This window comes from Muscardinus avellanarius (assembly GCF_963383645.1).
Source record: "Muscardinus avellanarius genome assembly, chromosome: 4".
Classification (NCBI taxonomy): Eukaryota; Metazoa; Chordata; class Mammalia; order Rodentia; family Gliridae; genus Muscardinus; species Muscardinus avellanarius.
Window position 1 is genome coordinate 4,637,666 of NC_137789.1, and position 19,198 is coordinate 4,656,863.

The 19,198-nt window shown below is 49.1% G+C and overlaps 1 protein-coding gene across 1 annotated transcript in view; it reads left to right on the forward strand.

The window, feature by feature from the left end:
* Positions 1-19,198, forward strand: part of COL22A1 (collagen type XXII alpha 1 chain) — a gene marked incomplete at both ends in the record, with an annotated part of 240,887 nt that overhangs the window by 38,878 nt on the left and 182,811 nt on the right. The window contains 6 exons of the mRNA XM_080694710.1: positions 5,327-5,450; positions 10,133-10,408; positions 11,316-11,396; positions 12,488-12,604; positions 16,788-16,832; positions 17,849-17,911. Of these exons, the coding sequence (XP_080550836.1) occupies positions 5,327-5,450; positions 10,133-10,408; positions 11,316-11,396; positions 12,488-12,604; positions 16,788-16,832; positions 17,849-17,911 (706 nt within the window). The remainder of the gene's footprint in view (positions 1-5,326; positions 5,451-10,132; positions 10,409-11,315; positions 11,397-12,487; positions 12,605-16,787; positions 16,833-17,848; positions 17,912-19,198) is intronic.

A 19,198-nucleotide genomic window follows, 5' to 3' on the forward strand; every position in this document is an offset into this window, starting at 1 on the left:
TTCCCCATTGATCTTGAATAGTAGTTTTGCTGGGTAGATTAATTTGGGCTGGAAGTTATGTTCTTCCAGGGTCTGAATCACGTCATACCAGTCTCTCCTAGCATTCCTGACCTGGGTTGTATAGTCTGGGGTGATTCTTATTGTTTTGCCTCTATATGTCACCTGTCCTTTTGTTCTTACTGCTTTTAAGATTCCTTCCTTGGCCTCTATGCTGGTCAATTTGGTTATTATGTGGCGTGGAGTGGTTTTTCTTTGGTCCTGTCTCAGTGGAGTTCTGTATGCCTCCTGTACTTGAAGATTCAAGTCTCTTTCCATATTTGGAAAATTCTCTGAGATTATTTCCTTGAAGATATTACATATGCCCTTGGTCTGTACCTCTATCCCTTCCTCAATGCCTATTATCCGTAAATTAGGGCGCTTCATATTATCCCATAATTGCTGGATGTTTAGGTTTTGTTGCTGTAAAGATTTCTGTATATCGCTGACTGTGTTTTCGGTTTGGGATGTACTGTCTTCTAATATTGATATTCTGTTTTCCATTTCATCTAATCTTCCAGAGTTTCTTTCTATTGCTGTCTTCATTTCACTTATTGCCTCTTTCATTTCATTCCAGACCTCTTTCTGATTCTTTTTTAGTGTTTCTATTTCACCTTTAACCTCCTCTATACTTGTTTTAAAACCTTTCATCATATTGAACAACAAGATTCTGAACTCCCCTTCTTGCATTTCTAGTAGGTCAGTATTCGTGATTTCTGCTGTCTCTTCATAACTCCTGGTTCTCATATTTATAGTGTTCTCTGTCCTGTTTTTCTGATTTCTACCCATCGTTCGTGAGTAATGTGTTTAGTCAAATCTTAATATTAGGAGTTTAGGAGTGTCGGCCAGTCAGCAGAGCCTTTCCAGTGTTGAAAGTGGGTGATGTGGGAGGAGCTGGGGTGATGGGTAAAGGAGTCAGATTAGGTGGAGGATATGTTAGGTTGAGAAGGACTTTAAGTATGATAAAGTAATAACTTGCTATGAATGAGAGAGAGTTAACTACTAGGACTCTTGTTGTTAGTAGAGTAGTTATGGATATAAAAAATACTTTGAGTTTTAAACCATGAGGTATATTATGGGGAAAAGTTTTGGGGGAGAAATGTATGTAGGTTAGTGTGGGAAGGTTTGTAAATAGGGATGCTGGTAGGAGCAGGCAGACATAAAAAAAAAAAAAAAAAAAAAAAAAGAATCCGCTCAAGATACCAAGACTATTATGTAATCCAAGAAAAAGGAAGGTAAACCAATCAAAGGAGGAGAATGAAAGAAAAGGAAGGAAAAGGGAAGAAAGAGGAAAAAGGAAGAGGAATAAAATAAAAGGAACTAGCAGCCGTGTGAAATAAAGAAATAAGGCAAACTATCCAATGTATATATATATAAAACAACAAGTTAAAGTAAGAGAAGTTTGGATTAAAAGAAGAAAGAAAAAGAAAAAAAAAGAAAACAGCAATAACCATACTAAAACAAAAGCACTTTAAAAGCAAAAGAAAACATAACATCCACATTAAAAGTAAAACAAACAGTCCTACTTATTTACGCATATGGGGTCAGGTCCATATAATATGTGTGTATCTGATTGCTTGGTAGCTTTCAGGATACCGTCCAATGTCTCTTAGTTTTCTTTGTACTCTATTTTTATCTTCTTAAGTCACTCTGGGTGTTTGGACACCTTTTTCTCCTTTAGCTGCTTTAGGTTTATGTGTCCGGGTGTCTGGTTTCACTGTTATTTGATTCTGTACAGTTCACAGATTCTGCGAAATTCTAACCTGTGGTCAGCACATCTGCACTCACCACCCTCGCCTCCAGCCTGTGCTTCCCTACAGCAGGGGTGGAGAGTGACTAAAGTGTAATTGGCACTTCCCCCTGAGGTCCTGAGCAGATTTTGTGGCCCGATGGATTTTCTTGTGTCTCTGGAAATTCCAGCTGGGCTAGCCAGGTGTGGTCCCAAGATGTGCCCTGGGCAAATGAATGCTGGTTCCTGGGTGGCCACACTTACTGCCAGAGCTCTGCCTATTCCAAGAGTGCAGGCTGGATGCCCTGTTAATACTGGACCCTAGTGAGAGTGGGTGCAGCTGTCTATTGCTGCTGGTATGTTCTTCCAAGGTGTATTGAGCTGTGTTCTCACTTAGAACTAAGCATCTGGCTACCAGGAGGTTGGGAATACCCCGCGGTGGGCCAGGGGTGCAGGGTAGGTGCTCAAGGTTCCAGTGTGCGGTGTCCAGCAATGGTCTCTGCGTCCCGCGGGACGTAGAGGCTGGGGGTGCCCCAAGGAGATTTCCGGGTCTCCCAGTGCTTTTGCAGCCTGGAGGGTAGGCTCTGGCAAGGTGGCAGGGGTTAGCCACAGAAGCAGGCTCCAATTTAGGAGGGCAGTGTACAGGCGCTGATTACTAGTAGGGGACAGGCAGGAAGCGCGAGGAGAGTGCTCTGAGGCTTGAGCCCGTGGTGGGGGTTTGAGACTGCGACTCCGCACACGCTAGGACCCCAGTTACTAGGGCGCCCTCAGGTACCTGTCTTGGTGCAGGAATCCGTGTGAGTCTCTGTGCCGATGTGATCCGGTCGCTGGTGGGCAGACAGAGTTCTGGAGGGTGCTGCTCGCTGCTTAGGATGCGGTCCTAAGTCCGTTTTTATTCCCGGATTATCTTGCCGTGGAAATATCGGGCAGGCAGCTCCTTGGACAGCTGCCAAAGCAGCCCGCGGTTCAGCGTTCTGGTCCGCGGTCAGATTGTATCTGCAGCAGGTCCCGTGTCCGATCTTTGTTCTTCTTGTTCAAGTTCAGGGTTCCGCCGAGGTACAGGATGTGTTTTGGTTCCTGGTATGTATTTGTTTTGTTGATTTAGACACTGCTTTCTCAGTATTTAAACTTTATTTACTTCAGCTACTGAGAGGTGCTGTGTCCCTCAGTCGCCATTTTTACACACTCATGAACTTAAAACATAAAAAGAAAGTGCATTAAGGAAGAAAACAATAGCACTATTGGACTTACTAGGTAAATAAGGAGGAAAAAATGTAGTGAAATATCTCTGTGGTTGCAAGCCTGCTCCTAGAGACCTAGATGGGGTCTCCCTACCTTCTTCCCTCATAGGCAGTGACCAGGGTATCCCTGAATCCCAAATTCCGTGAGTGATGAGCTATTTCTTCTGCCTGGATGCAGTCCTGGCAAAATGTCAGAGCAGAGAATGTCACTGAAAACCTAGGCCACCCCCAATCCCTCCCAGCTTGGGTCTGTGAACTGAAAATCTGAGAGGCCCAATCTTTGGTCACGGGGGGTATAGCCAAATGAAGATCCCTAAGGGTCTGCAAATCTAAGAGCCAGGAACCCAGGTGCCTCCCACTTTCCTTCTTGGCTGTCCAGCCAGACACATTCTTCTTCCTCCAAGGGAGAAGTCCAAGTCAGGGAGTTCCCAGAGGCAGCCTTCCACCTCCAGGCAGGATTCGACTCCACCATCCTAAGTTTGATAAGTGAAGGTGCAGTCAGCTGAGGCTTAGGAGAAGAAGAATGTAGGTCAGGCCCTCCAGGTGTGGACTCTCTGCCATTTTGCATCAAGTTGACCTGTTAACCTGCGGAGGTTAAGTGCTCTCACCTCTAGCAGGAGGATGGACATGCCTTCCAAGGAAGGAGCGCTTTCAAGGAAAATTTTATATATATATATAAACTTAGGGTTGAGTTAGCATTAGATCCTCAACAAGTTTTTACTTCATATTTAAAGCTTAGAGGACTACATCAAATGACATCACGTGTAATTTCCTGAATCGAAGAAACACTACAAGAGTAAGGTAAACTTTATTGTACTGCAGTGTAGATCTAGGATAGATTGATGGTCTCAACCTGGGGAAATTTTGCCCCTGCAAAATGTCTAGGATGTCCTCAAGGTGAATTAAGCAGACCCTGCACTAGAGATGGGGCAAGAAAGTTTTCTCCATGGAGCCATAATACTGACTGTTTTAAAAGTTCTTTACACTTCAGCATTGATAGAATGATGTCCATGCTGCAGGCCCCCTGCTAGGTAGGTGCGGAAGTACAGGAATTTATCAGTATTTTCTTACCTCTTGAAAATCCATGAGGAAAATGTAGGAAGAGCAGAGGGCAGAAGCCAGGTGGGCCTGATTTGAGCAAGTTGGCAGAGGCGAGGAAGTGATATTGTGTGTAGGTTACTTTTTCCATAACCTTATTGGTAAAGGGGTCATGGGGAGGAATGAAGGAAGAGAGGGATTACTCAGGTACCAGCTGGGGATGCTGAGTCCAGTGGGTTAAAGGATTGAGTACTGACTGGAGTGGCAGGAGGTAGTTCATATGTCCAAGATGTAGGTGAAGATGCAGGACGCTAGTCTGAGGATGCTGAGGGCACAGAAAGATGGGAGCTTGCATTGCTGAATGACTGGATCTTACAAGGAAAGAATTAACAACTTTCAAACTGAGTGTGGAAAGAAAAGGGCAGATCAGAACAGGCGGTTGTTGAGCTGAAGGGAGATGTTGACATCCCAGGTAAGGGGCTGGCCCCACAGCCCAGCTGAACCCAGGGCCCAGGGGAGAGAAAAGATGACCTGTGTCTTAGTTCCTTCCAGCAGCTACGATCAAGTGCCATGATTTGAATGGCTCGTAAACAACAAAATTTCTTACATATCTGCAGGCTGGAAGTTCAAGACCAGATCCTCACTGTCTTCCCACTAAAACTTTATATGACCTCAGGGGGTCATATGAAGCTCAGTGGGGCCTCACTGGGGCCTCTTTTATAAGGACACTGATCCCACCAGGAGGGCTCCATCCTCAGGACCCTCCCCGGGGCCCCACCTCCTAGTATTGTCCCTTGGAGGTTAGTATTACAGTGCATGATTTTGGAGAAGACACACAGTGACCACAGCATCTCTGTACTTGGGACAAGGAGTGGAGCTCTGTGATACCCAGCTTGTTGGCCTTGCTGAGGAGAAGGGCAGGGGGAGGTAAAGGCTGGGGGGTGTTCTTTGTACTCAATCCTGGGGGAATAGAATGGCCTTAGTGTTTACTGTTGACCCTCAGTCACCTGAATGGAGAGGCAGAGCAGGTGAGCTTTGTGGGGTATCTCTGAACAGAGGACAGGGTAGGATAAAATCAAGGGAGCATAACAATGGTCTACTGAGAGTATCACTGAGCCGCTGACCTCAGGAAGAGGCAGAAAGTGCCGACAGAGAAGGCAGACTGTGGTAGTACTTTGGAGCGTGCCTGGCAGGACTCGTGGCTGGCGGGAGGCGGTGGCTTTCTTTGCCACTCCCACTCCCCTTGCTAAGGCTGCTGTCCTTTGTCTCTTTTCCACCTCAGGGATGTCTTCCCCCAAGGTCTTCCTGATGAGTATGCCTTTGTCACCACCTTCCGGTTCAGGAAAACATCTCGGAAAGAAGACTGGTACATCTGGCAGGTCATCGACCAGTATGGCATCCCACAGGTACATGCGGCGCTGCTGAGTCTCACGAGTGCCTGACTCAGTGTCCGTCTCTCAGGATGTGGTCTGTTTTCTCCATGGATCCTAGTCCTGGGTCTAGAGAGATGGAGGCTCTAGAATATGGAGCCTCAAAAGAAAGTCACTCACACGACCCAACAGGGCCAGATTCTTCTTCCAATGATAATCCAGGAGAAGGAATTCTGGAGAGAAAGGAGGACTTGTTTCTGTCCTCAGGGACTCTTGCCTAACCAGAGAAGTGGCCACCAGCTCTGCTCTCCCGTGATATTTGCTCTTTGGGCAGCAACAGCAGTACAGCTTCATGATGTAGTGGGAGAAACTATAGCAGGGTCAGATAGACCTGAGCCAAGTCTTGGGTCTTCTTCTGTCTTGCTGTGGGTCCTGGGACCAACTTGGTCTGAATCTTTGATTTCTTAGATGGGGAAGTAAAATAGTGGAGAATACCAGCCATGAATGGCTAGTGAAAGGATCTGATGAAGTAACGTGTGCAAACAGTACCCAGAGCAGTGTCTGATGCACACATGTGGGTAAGTCTTTGGCCTTTACAGGAATGAGGTTTTGAGACATGTTTTCATCCACCACTGGAGTCTTTGGGCTTTTAGTTCCCACAAGGGAGTGTTGTTAGTCAAAGCACACAGCCAGGTAAGGAATGTCAAATCCCAGAGTCAGAGCCATCAGCGCAGCATGACGGTTGGAGATGAAAGCGAGGCTACTTTTCAGGCTCTGACTTTCCATTCCCTGCCAACTCGGAGTCCATGGAGTCCATGGACCAGCCCTGGCTCTCTCCCCTTCAGGAAAACCAGCTGTGTGCAGATGTTGTTCACCTTCAGCTGGGGGAGACTGTGTCTAAATTTTCAAGTAGGGCTAAAATAAAACCAAAACACACTTAAGTGGTCAGAATTCGTGACAGGCATGGACTATGGTTTGAGATAGCAAGTTTCTCCAAAAGAGCCAGTGCTCCCTTGCGGTTCAAGCTGGACTGTGGTACCGTACACACCGTTGACCATCATGTACATGTGTGTAGTATGGTAAGAGGATTGGCCTGGACGCCTTAAAGATTTTAACCTGCTTAGTCCTCATCACAGTCCATGAATAGGTTCTACTATCCTCATCTCACAGAGGAGGAAACTGTGCCACAGAGAGGCTAAGGGATGAGCCTAAGTGTCCCCAGGCTATAAAAGCAGGAGGTGGGATTTGAAACCAGGCAGCTGAACTCACCAGTCTGTGTTTTCAGCCACATGCTCAGCCGTCCCTGCTCTGAGCCTTTCCCGGTAAAGACTTCTCCAGCATCCCTGGTCAACTGAGATGTAGGCGCATGGTCAGTATTAACTGCCAAGAGGCCTGGTTCCCTAAGTGTGGGAGGCTGAAGGAGGGGTCCAGAGGCTTCTGCAGAGGCTATTTTCCTGGGGAGCAGACAGCTCACCCTGTCCCAGCCACCACCCTCTCCAGTTACATAGAGCTGTTTCACTGGTTTCTCAGGTCTGGTGGAGTGGGACCAGGGCCCTGCGCCACATTCTTGTGGGTGAGCTCGTGCCACCCCCGGTCTGGGTTCTCTTCTTTCATGGCATTTGCAGACCTTTGTCGCCTCACCGCCTGACACGTCTGCACCCTTCCCTCCTTCTGTTAGAATGAGCCGTGGGTGGGTTGAAATACCACAGGGCCAAGTAGAGGTTGAGTTTGCTTTGAAAGACTGGAGGCTCCTGCTGGAGGAGACACCTGGCAATGTGCTTTCATTCGGCAAGCTGGGCTGAGCATCCGGCCCGGGAGTCGCTGGCGATGGTCACCTCTATGCCTTTGGAGATGCGAGGCAGGTGCGAAGGAAGTGGGTTCAGGCCCGTGAGAAGGTGAGCTGTATGAAGAACAGTGCTAATTGCATTCTGGGTTCTCCGCTGTCATCATGGAGCTGCAGACCCAGAGGAGCACGCCTGGGGCTCACTCGGTGTTTACGGACACCTCGAAAGCTGCTGTTCTCTCTCACTTGTCATTTGGGGAAGCTGAGGATATTCACTCATTTCAGAGGTGATAAAAGGACAAGAAAGCTGAAACCCAGGGGTGTGTGTGTGTGTATATCGAGGGGTGGTTAGGGACCAGGTTCCAGAGATGGAAGGAGGCCATGCAGGGACTTTGTGTTGGAGAAAAGGCTCTGAGGAGGTACAGCCTGAGAAGCAAGAGACCAGCGAGGAGACAGTAGGAGTGATCCAGGCAGGGGTGATATAGACCCAGCCAGGTAGGGGCAGTGACATGGGGAAAAGTAATCAGACTCCGGATGTGTTTTGAAACTGGAAGCAACAGGATTTGCAGATGAGCCTGAGAGATGAGAGCCTTCCTTGAGGCCACCCAGCTAGTACTGGTAAACATGAACCTTGCTTGGACCTGCTGGATGCCTACCTCGCTCCAGTTGTTGCTAGAGATAGGAACAGTGAAGGGAAACTCAGGACCTCAGGAGGCTCTGAAGGTGGCCGGGCACTAGGGGCAAACCTGTTTCTCAGGAAACAGAAGTCAGTGTTTGGCATGGAACTTTCAGATTATGTGTATCAAAAGTGTTAGGTTATTAGACAGGGATTCATAGTTTTACATTTTTTCCCCCTCTCCGTAACATAAAAGCAGGTGAGACATCCCCCAAAAGAATCTGTGGTCCCTATTAGTTATAATGAAGCCAGGCAGGGTCTAGAAAGAGAACCCAAAAGACCTGGGCTGTGTTATACAGACTAAGGTGGATTTTCTGCACAGGTGGGCACCTTCCTCTAGCCTCAGGGGCATTCATTCATTCAATCATTCAGTTCCTTTTTATTGTGTGCCACCACATGACATGTGCTCTTCCAGCCACTAGGGTTAAAGAGAGAAGAGAAAGTGCCCATTAAAAGGATGGGGAAGGCTGGACATGGTGGCGCACACTTGTAATCCCAGCATTAGGAGACCAGAGTATCCCAGATTGTGGACAGCCTCAGCTATTTAGCCAGGCCCTTCACAACTCAGTGAGACCCTGCTTCAAAAAAAATTAAAAGACTAAAAAACAGAGCTGGGGGTGTAGCTTGGAGGTATAATGTCCCTGGGTTTCATCCCTGGTACCGCAAAAAAAAAAAAAAAAAAAAAAAAAAAAAAGATGGGGAGGCAGATAGTAAACAGGTAAACATAAGAAATCAACAAAAAAGTTTCACACACTGCTGCAGTGCTGTGTAATAAATCAACAGGCCTGGAGATATGAGAACACAGGACCAGGTTAGAATCCAATTATAGGTATTTATGAATTCATGAGGAAGGTTTCCCTACCTTGGAGTCTGAACTTTCTTGCTTAAATTATTCTAAGATTTGGAACAGTGCCCAGCATGTAAGTGCTACAGTAATTGTTTACATATGGACTTATGCAATTCATCCTCTTATCAATCTAAGAAGAAGGTGCGATGGGTTCCCTTTTTACAAATGAGAAAACAGTACAGGGAGTTAATGACTTGCCCCAGGTCAGGTAGCTCATATGAAGTTTACTGTCTTGAGTGACACTGATTTATTGGATTGGGACCCATGTTTCTGACAGGCATTTGGATGAAGTAACAGGGTTAAAGAGACAGCGTGGATAAGGGGTGCATGCTAAGGAATCCAGCAAAGAATGTAGGATGAGCAGTCTCAGCCACTGGGGAGGGGTTGGAGGAATAAATACCCCACCTCTCCCTTTCTGCTGTCCCCACTGACCTTCCTCCAGCCGTGCCCCTGTCAACAGTTTCTAGCACCTCCCAGGAGTCCATTCCTCTCTCAGTGGATCAATTCACTGATGAGAGCAGAGCCTTCCTGGTCCAGCTTCTTCCCAGGAGCCCAGCTCTGGTCACTGCTGCTGGGGACCAACACATGAGACCTGGGGGGACACTCTAGATACAAACCAGGACAGCTTTCATCACATTCATTACCGCTGCCTGACACCTGGTGTGGGGCTTACCTGTCACACACAGGGCGTTCGGCAAGCATGGTAGAAGGGATGAAGAAATTATCAAAGAGGTGAGGACATAAGCATTCATTCATTCTCCAAAAGACGCAAAAGCAGAATATCTGTTTGGACTTGCTCTTGGCAGAGGCATCGTGCAAAGGGCTGGGGTCCTCCAGTGACCCAGAGACAAGGCCCTGCCATCAAGGGACATTATTCCCTTGGAACCCATACTCTATATTCAAGATGAGAGACAGAGCAGATTAACTGATGGCGCCTCAGACTGGTACCTGGCATCTGGCCAGAATCCGGCTGTGTTTCAGCCAACCCTGGGTTTAAAGAGTCAGAAGCTACTAAGGATTTTAGTTGGTCTTAAAACTCGGGTCCCTCTGAACCAATTGACTGCAGTCTCACAAAACCTCTCTTCCCTGCACAGCCCCTCCAGGCAGGTGAGACTGGCCCCTGGGCTGGGGTAAGAGTTGTCGGTGCATTTGATGCAGGGTTTAGAGCAGCCTGAGGGATAGCTCCTGATGCCATTATGTCAAAGCGAAGAGCAAGGTTCAGAGATGTGAGCGACTGGCCTGAGGTCGCACAGCAGTTAGGTAGCTGACGAGAATCGCAGCTAGGATCTGACTCGGCTTCCTGAGGTCTGATCTGGATCTTTGTTCCTCTCCCATTCCTCTCCCTGCATGGTCCCACGAGGCTCAGGGCGTGTAGCAGGTGTTCAGGGAACCTCTGGGGCCCTCTCCCGCAGGTTTCCATCCGGCTGGATGGCGAGAACAAGGCGGTCGAGTACAACGCTGTGGGGGCCATGAAGGATGCCGTCAGGGTGGTCTTCCGAGGGCCCCAGGTCAACGACCTCTTCGACCGGGACTGGCACAAGATGGCCCTGAGCATCCAGGCCCAGAACGTCTCCCTCTACGTCGACTGTGCACTGGTACAGACTCTGCCCATCGAGGAGAGGGAGAACATCGACATCCAGGGCAAGACGGTGATCGGCAAGCGCCTGTACGACAGCGTGCCCATTGACGTGAGTGCCAGGCTGTGCAGAGGTTCACTTAGGCAGAATGCAGAGACACAGTGGACTTCAGAGACCAGCGCAGTCACATCACGAGGGGGCAGGGAGAGAAAAGGAGACTATGCCTATCAGGAAGAGGGGAGGAGGGCGCGCCCATCAGGGACAGGGGAGGAGGGCGCACCCATCAGGGACAGGGGAGGATGGCACGCCCATCAGGGAGAGGGGAGGAGGGTGCGCCCATCAGTGACAGGGGAGTGGAGGCACCCATCAGGGAGAGGGGAGGAGGGTGTGCCTATCAGGGACAGGGGAGGAGGGCACCCTCATCAGGGAGAGGGGAGGAGGGTGTGCCCATCAGGGACAGGGGAGGAGGGCGCCCTCACCAGGGAGAGGGGAGGAGGGTGTGCCCATCAGGGACAGGGGAGGAGGGCGCCCTCACCAGGGAGAGGGGAGGAGGGTGTGCCCATCAGGGACAGGGGAGGAGGGCGCCCTCACCAGGGAGAGGTATGTGGCTGAGTGGAGACAGGGCTGTAGCACAGCCCCTAGCCTCCCTTGGACTCTCTTTAGAAGGGAGATCCCAGCCTGGCGTGGTGGCGCACGCTTGTAATCCCCACGCTTGGGAGGCAGAAACAGGAGGATCGTGCATGTTTGTAGCCAGCTGTGCTGGCTTAAAAGACCCTGTTTCCAAATAAAAATATAAAAAATAGGTCTGGGAGTGTAGCCCGGAGGTAGAAGGGCTCCCAGGAACCCCAGTAACAAAAAAAAAAAAAAAAAAAAAAAAAGAAAAAGAAGGAAGAGCCCCGGGTTGCCTCAAAATCCCGCAGCAGAGCTCAGATTAGAAGAGACCCCACAGAGGAAGCAGGACCTGACACGTGGGCATGAGAATTCCTAAAAGGCATCCCTTTTCCCGATCCCTTTCTAGTTTGACCTGCAGCGGATTGTGATTTACTGTGACGCCAGGCACGCAGAGCTGGAGACTTGCTGTGACATCCCATCGGGGCCGGTGGGTGTGGACGGGCTGCGCGAGAGGGGTCGTGGGCTGCCGAGTGGACATGCAGGGCCAGGGGGTATTGGCCTTCAGGGTATGGCCTGCTGAGAACTGGGCGATCAAGTTGGGGCCCGTGATTCCTTTTCTCACAGGTGTGTGTTGGGGAAGCTGAGTCAAGCAGCCCTCCTGAGAGGCTGCTGCACCCTGGACCTTGGTCAGGATGAACCCAGAACTATAGATCAAGTGATGAAACTCAGCTGTGGGGAGCCTGGGAAGAGAAAACGGGAGAGTGTCCCTAAGGAGGGAGCAATCCTCTGAGCTGCCAGCACTCAGAGGAGAGCCCTGCAAGCTGGGCATCAGGACAGGGAGGGCAGGAGGTAGACAATCCCAGAGAATAGAGCTGGCCCCTTAGGGTCCTCATCGCAGGGTCTGCTGCCCCTTGGGCCTCACTTTCTAGCACTGTTGGCCTCCTCCCTCTAGCTCAACAAACCCTAGCTCCAAGACTTGCTTGACAGGTGGCAATCATGACTGAGCCACCCCCTGGAGGGCTGGAGGGAGAAGTCAGCAAACAAACATAGTGCTTGCCTAGCCTCGCTCCGTATGCAGCAAGCACATGTTTATTATGTCCATCTCATTGTGGAACACAGGTGTACTGTGGGTTCTGGGGATCTGAATTCAGATAGCCTTGGTTGTGAGGAGAGAGAAAGAGAGATGAAAGGAAGAGAAAGAGAAAACACAGGGGCCAGAGAATGTAGGAAAATATGGAATAGGATATGTGATAGGGAAGGAGCCACATGTCAGGTGCAAGGCCAAGAGGTTGAAGTTCCTCTGGTTGCTTCTTTAAGGTCTCCTTGTGATGTTCTGAAGGAAACACGCTGTCCCCATTCTATAGAGAAGAACACTGAGGCTCAAGGGTCTAAACTGTTCCTACAGGTCCCTAAGAAGCCCAGGAAGGCTCACCCACCCTGCATGCTCAGTTGTCCTTAGGGTCCTATGAGTCCCCTCTGCCTGCCTGCTTTCTGAGGAACTCCTGAGACCTTGCTCCTTGCCAGGAACCAGTCGTTGGGTGAGCCGCCAAATTCTAACCCACGGGCCTTTCCTTACAGTGCCAGGTGACTGTGGTGACAGAGCCTCCACCCCCACCTCTGCAGCCCCCCACCCCTGGTAGTGAACAGATTGGGTTCTTGAAGACCATCAACTGCTCCTGTCCACCTGGAGAAAAGGTACCCACCACCCATAGTCCATCCTCCACTCCCAGCCTGCAGCCCCTGAGCTTCATGAGGCCGACCTGGTCCACAGGACCACTGGACTGGTGGAGTGGGAGCTTCCCATCATGCTCCTGGTCTGCCAGGTCATGGTGGCTTTCAGCTTGGAATACCATTTTTGTTCCTTGGACCCCCTGATTTTTTACTTTGGGGCACACTGGACAAGGGTGTGGTCAGACCTGGACTTAGTGTTTCCTGGCTCCACCTCGTATCACCTCCACTCCTGTGCTCCTACATCAACTAGATTTGCTTTGTGAACAAGATGCTCTGTAGGGCAACAATGAGGATTTGGAAGTGCTTGGTAGGAGCACACCCTCAGCCCCTCCAACCCAGTGTTTCCTTTAATTAGCCACATGCTATAATCTGTGTGTGTGTGTGTGTGTGTGTGTGTGTGTGTGTGTGTGTGTGCTTGAAATTTTATGTATTAATTTCTAACTTTGAAAAGCAGTGTATTTCTGTGGATACCGTCTCCATTATCTATTGGGTTATACTGAATGTCTCATCATGTGCCTGAGGCTCTAACTTATTCATTTTAGTTTTTTGTAGATTAGGGACTCTTGATAAGAAAAAAATGTTTCTCACTATTTAAGCAAAAGAAACATAAAAAACATACAGAGGATGACAATAAGTAGAACTGTGTTAGAAAGTAATACATAAAATGTTATAATATCAAACATAGAAGCAGAAACCAGTGGGGGTTACCACAGGGAGAGGCAGGGGCCCTGGGAATGGGGAGACATTAAGGGTTCAGTCAGACAAGAAGAGTCAATTCTAAGTACTGGAGAAGTATGTTATTGGCTTGACTCACTCATTCTATGTTGTATACATATACAAATACATTCTAGCATCCGTGTGTGGGAGATTCTCTGTGGGGTTCCCTAAGACCTCCATCCCCAGGGCCCTTAAACTCAGCAGGTGGCCCTCTCTACCCATCTTCCTGCATGGGCATCTCCTGGTGAGGTAGGTGGGACTCAGTGGCTTTGTCTGGACTGCCAATCCATAGGACAAAAGATGAAATGGCAGTTGAAGGGAACTAGAACAGACACACACTTTAGATTTTGTTTTGCTTTCGTAAGTTGTCCTGGCAGACAGGCTCTCCCCTTTCTTTCCTACCCTCTGTTATTTTTATATCCTCCTTCCCTTCTTTCTAGTCTACTCAGACAGCCGCACTCTATGCACGCAGAGACCCATAAAGAGTTCTCGTCAAAAGAGGTTGTCCAACTCTGGCCCAACTTACCAAAGGCCCAAGTCAAAGGCGGTCTAGCTGAGGCTTTTTCTGAGATGTAGTTGAAGTTGAGAGACCCCGGCCTGGGCCAGGGTGTGTGCATCAGTGCCTACAGCTGTCCCTCCCCCATCCAGCGCAGGCCCAGATCTGCCCCGGCCTGCAGATCCGTTCCGCATGCCAAAGAAATCTCAGAAGCAGCTGTCTAAACCCACATCCTCTGAATCCTTGTTTACATTTGGAATCCCCAATGAGAGGGGTAACAGCACAGTGAGGTTTGATCACCAGCCAAGGTGCACAGACAGGGAAGAAAACCCAAACCAGCTCTGCCCAGGCCTGGGCTCCCCTCAGAGCCAGCCCGTGCTCCCACAGGGACCCCGAGCAGGGGTGTAGGTCCAGCAGGCCTCTCCCCTTTCTCCTCTGCCTTCCTACTCTCTAACTCACAACCCCCTGGGCTCTTCACTGAAATACTCCATGTGGCCTAAAGACCACCCCCTCCTCTACTTCCACCCTGTGTCACCCAAGTATCCTCTAGCCTTCTCTCAAAGTTTCCTGCCCAGGTTTCCAGGTCAGGCAGCATCTTCTGGTTCTCACCTTCTGACATGTGCATATGAAGCATCTTCAGCCTCGAGCATCTTCTCCCACCTTCAGCTTCTTACCTGGCTGGTGCTTGCGGCTCCCAGTCATGGCCAAGGAATCCTGCTTGGCAGCATGCTACGTATATAATGGTCCTCTACCCTCCCCTTCTCCTTCCCGTCCACCATTTACCATCTTTATTCTGTATTCAGCCGTGCTTTCCAAGGCACCAAGTCCCCCCTCTCCCTCGAGGTGCCATCTCCCATCACAGTGACCACACTGACTGCAACGGTGTCCTCACCTTTGCTTCCATAGAGTGCTGAGTTCCAGAGGGCAGAGTGAACCTTTGCATGTCCGTATGTTTGGTGACTTCTGCATCTGCTACAGAGGTTATTAGCTAATGGCTGACTTGATGGTCAAGTGGATCAGAGTGTGGAAAGACAGATGGATGGACAGATGGGAGTGAGGGGTGGGGAAACACACTCTTGGTGGGACAAGCTTATCATTTAACTAATAGTCTCAGCTTTATATTTTGGGCAGCGTCACCCAGTAATTATGTAAACCAATAGCAGGCAGTGGAATTTTCTTTTTTTAATTTTTAAAAAAATTTTTGGTGGTACTGGGGTTCCTGGAAACTCTTCTACCTTTGGGCTACACTCCCAGACCCATTTATATATTTGTGAAAACAGGGTCTCTTAAGCCAGGGCAGCTGGCTTTGAAGCTGCGCAGTCCTCCTGTCTCCACCTCCCAAGCGTGGGGATTACAAGCGTGTGCCACCACGCCCAGTGGAATTTTCTTTTTAAGGGAAGTAACCCAATTCCTTTATTCAAACATCGTTACTTATTTCTTGCCATGGACATTAAGCACCCTCTACATGCATCACCTCATGCCGTACACAGAGGCTTTAAGTCAGGTAGAACGTAGCCCTTGGAACATAGGCTGCTCTCTGGCAAGGGAGTGGCGACTGGGAGGAAGCCAGGCTTGAGCCAGGGAGCCTGCCGTTGGCCTGCTTCAAATCTCCCCAGCACAGTGGGCTGGACGACCAGAAAGAGGGCCGAGGGGAGCAGCGATGAGCTCTTCCTCCTCCACCTGCATTTCTATAAAACTATAGCATGGGATCTAGGGCAGAGCTCTGACCACAGCAGAATGTTCCCAAGGGTTAAGTTGCCCATTCAGTTTGCCAAACATTTCCACTATTTGAAGATGAACACCTCCAATGTCTTTGGGGTCCCTGCTCGCCTCTCTATGAGCACATATTTTTGGTGAGCGTGAGTGGTGTCCAAGGCCCTCTGTGGATACGAGGAAAGGCTAAATATGTGCAGAACTATTTATCTCTACTTACATATGCAAATGAAATTTGTGAATACAATTAAATATATGTGTGCAAGTAAATATATAATATTATATATGTATATATACACACACCTGAAGTGGTCAAATGTGTAGCTGTGTTACTAGCGTGTGCAGCATGCGTGTAAACAGATGTGGTGTCACTCTTCATTAATGTGCTGAGATCCTCCACACACACAGTCATATGAATCACGCTGCATTTGCTTTCTATATATATAGCAAAGTTTATAGGTAGCGTAAGTTAAAAATTTTATTTTAAATCCAATAACAAGCTATTTTACACATTTCTAAAACTGAACATTGTTTACATTTAGAAATTGCTTATAGGCATGCCGTGCTTTGTCTTTTAGTGAACAATAATTATGCAAACCAATAACAGGCAGTGGAATTTTCTTTTTAAGGGAAGTGGTGATATATTCAGGTTAAAAAAAAAAACTCATGGAAAGCATTTTATTTTTATTTCTATTGGATGTTGAAGAAATTATAACTGTATCTATTTATGAGATACACACTGATGCTAGATACATACATACATACAAGGGTGGAATGCGTGAGTCAAGCTAAGTAACATACTTCTCCAATACTTAGAATTGACTTTTCTTGTCTGACTGAAACCTTTAATGTGTCCCTGCCCCCAGGGCCCCTGACTCTCTCTGTGGTAACCCCCACTGCTTTCTGCTTCTATGTTTGATATTGTAGCGTTCTGGTATGAGTGAGGGTACACGGTGTTTGACTTTCTGTGCCTGGGTTATTTGTCTTTTATCCACCACTGGCTGCCTGCAGAGGCAGGCCCAGCGTTTCCCATGTGGGTCTGCAGTTCAATGGGGCTTCCCGCTCTCGCTGACCGATGCCCTGGTTTAATTCGTTGCTCAGCTCTCAGCTTGCTATAGGAGTGGCTTTGAGCCCGTGGGCAGGTAACTGCCTGGTGATGAGTGCCTGAGCCACTTAGCACACAGCCTTATTTGTTTCTTTTGTCTTTTATTCTTCCTTTAGGGTGAGAAGGGCTTTGCTGGCCCCGTGGGACTCCCCGGTCCGAAGGTCAGTACGACATGGCAGAGGAGCCCCTCGGGTCCTCGGTGATCCTTGCTCCACTCCCTGCATGCAGTGTTCTGCGAGTGTTTAGTCTCAGAGCCTGGTGAGCTGCTAGGATAATCGCACGTGGCAAAAGGTGTGAACCTCTGAACTGCTCAGCCCCAAAACATGAGCAAGAAAGGGCAAGGTTGCTGGGGCGGGCCCAAGCCCAGAGCCCCTTTACTCCAGTAGGCTCACCACTCAGGGGTTCTTGAGTTCTGCACCAGCCCTGGCAGGCTGATGAGTTCCAGAAATGTCCAAGGGCTAGGATTTTAATACTTGTTTTGCATGATATTCTTGTACAAAAATAAAATTTACAAAATCACTAATTGCACTAAGCCTCCCTCCCTCGTCATGGTGCCATCCTCTCCCAGTTCAGTTTGGGGGGCAGAGAATTGAGACCTGGGAGGTGCCAGCTGCCTGCAGTCGCTGTGTGTGGGAGTTCCCCATTACTGCAGGGCCATCACCTGGGTTGTTGTGTGAAGGAGGGTCTGAGTGTGGGGGAGACACCTAAAGACAGCTGGGCCTCTCTTTCTCCTGCTCCGTCTTCCTCCCCTTCTCCATGTAGATTTCCCTCAGCAGTACTCTTCTCTCTCCTTTTCTTCCCCTCCGTCTCCCTCTCCTCCCACCCTCCTCCTGCCTTTCCTAGTTTTGAGTTCCTACAGACCATTGTTACTGAGCACCTGCCTAGGACCAGCCTTCCCTCCCTGCCGGGGAGGCACCAAGGCTAGAGGATGGCTTAGGCAGGCCTTGTCTTCAGGTACTCCATACTTGAGTCTGGCGATGCTCACAGCCCTGTGAGTAAACACAGGCAAGATGGGAGTTGAGGCAGGTCCTTCCTAACCTGCAGGAGGAGGACATGTGCCCTTGTGTACCTGGCACGGATGGTCGCCAGGGGCAAGATTGGCAGTGGGCAGCCTGTCGGACCAGGAGCTCTGTTAGAGAATCTAACCTTCTACTTGTCTCTGGTTTCATCCCCTCAGGGAGATATGGGAGCCACTGGGCTGATGGGTGCTCCTGGACCCAAGGGAGAGAAAGGGGACATGGTGAGTGACATGCCGCTTCCCTGTGTGGCTGGGGCAGGAGACCCAAGCTCCCCGCAGCACCCCAACTCTGACCAGCCAACTGTGGGCTGACACAGTGAGGGCCAGGTACTGAGCCCGGTCTTCGTCTTTTCCTCATCCTCGTCATGACAGCTGTCCAACCTGCTCTCGTAGGTGCTTCATGTGGATCCTTTTATTTAGTCCCTGTAACAACTTTTTTTAATTGGTGCATTGTTGTCATACATCTTAATGGAGTACAAGATTGTAGAGACATGCATGCCTCATAACAACTTTAACATAGCCTTATTACCACGTATTGGGTCTTGAAATGTGGACCTGCATCCATTTATATCCGAGTCCTGAGCCATGTTCCTGTGTTTTACCTTTTCCTGGGCTGTGTGGATCTGCCTCCTATGTGTGGGTAGGAAGCTCCTTCTGTTGCAGAACATGGGAATGAGCTGGGGGCGTTTGACAGTGCTGACCCTGCACCTGGATCCATGTCACGTACTCTATAGGATCAGGGTTCACATAGCTCTCATATCGATGTGGTGAGGTACAACCTGGTGAAGTATCCACCTTACAGATGAGCAAACTGAAGCTCAGCAGCAAAGTTTGGATGGAAAGATAAGAGAGGAGGAAGGCTGATCTTGATTAATGAGGGTCTACAATCTGAACATGTGTAAAATTATGAATAAGACATGGTTAACCTAGACAACCATTGGTGGGAGGGGGGAAGGGAAAACGGGGGCGGGGGGAGAGGGGACCAAATATAGTTTAAATGTATACTATTTATGTTCAATAATAAAATTGTTAAAAAAAAAGAAAAAGGCGCAGCCTATGAAAGTGTAGGCAGTAGGGACTGGCTGGCATGCAGTAGGTATAGGGAGTGCCAGGTCTTTCTAGAATAAATTCACTGTACGTCAAATGCTGTAGGTAGAGGCTAGGTTTACAGGAAGGGGGTTGGGATGGCATCATTCTGGAATCTGAGATACGGCCTGTATTAGCTAGAGGACAGCCTGGGGGTGCTCTGGAACCTTGGGCGCTGGGAAGTGATCCCTGGCTCAGCAGCCTGCCTGGTATTTCTGGCAGCTCCTTCAAAGTGGGATGGCACTGGCATTGAGGAAGTGTGCTGGCTTCAGGCGGCACACACTAAACCTGGTTCAATGGCATGGTTGCTCCATGAGCTGCGGAAGGTGCTAGAACTTTCTGAGTTTTGTTTTGCACACGTGTGAAACAGATATAAAGGTAATGCTCGTAAAGCTCACTTTTGGAATGTCAGCATGGCAGACT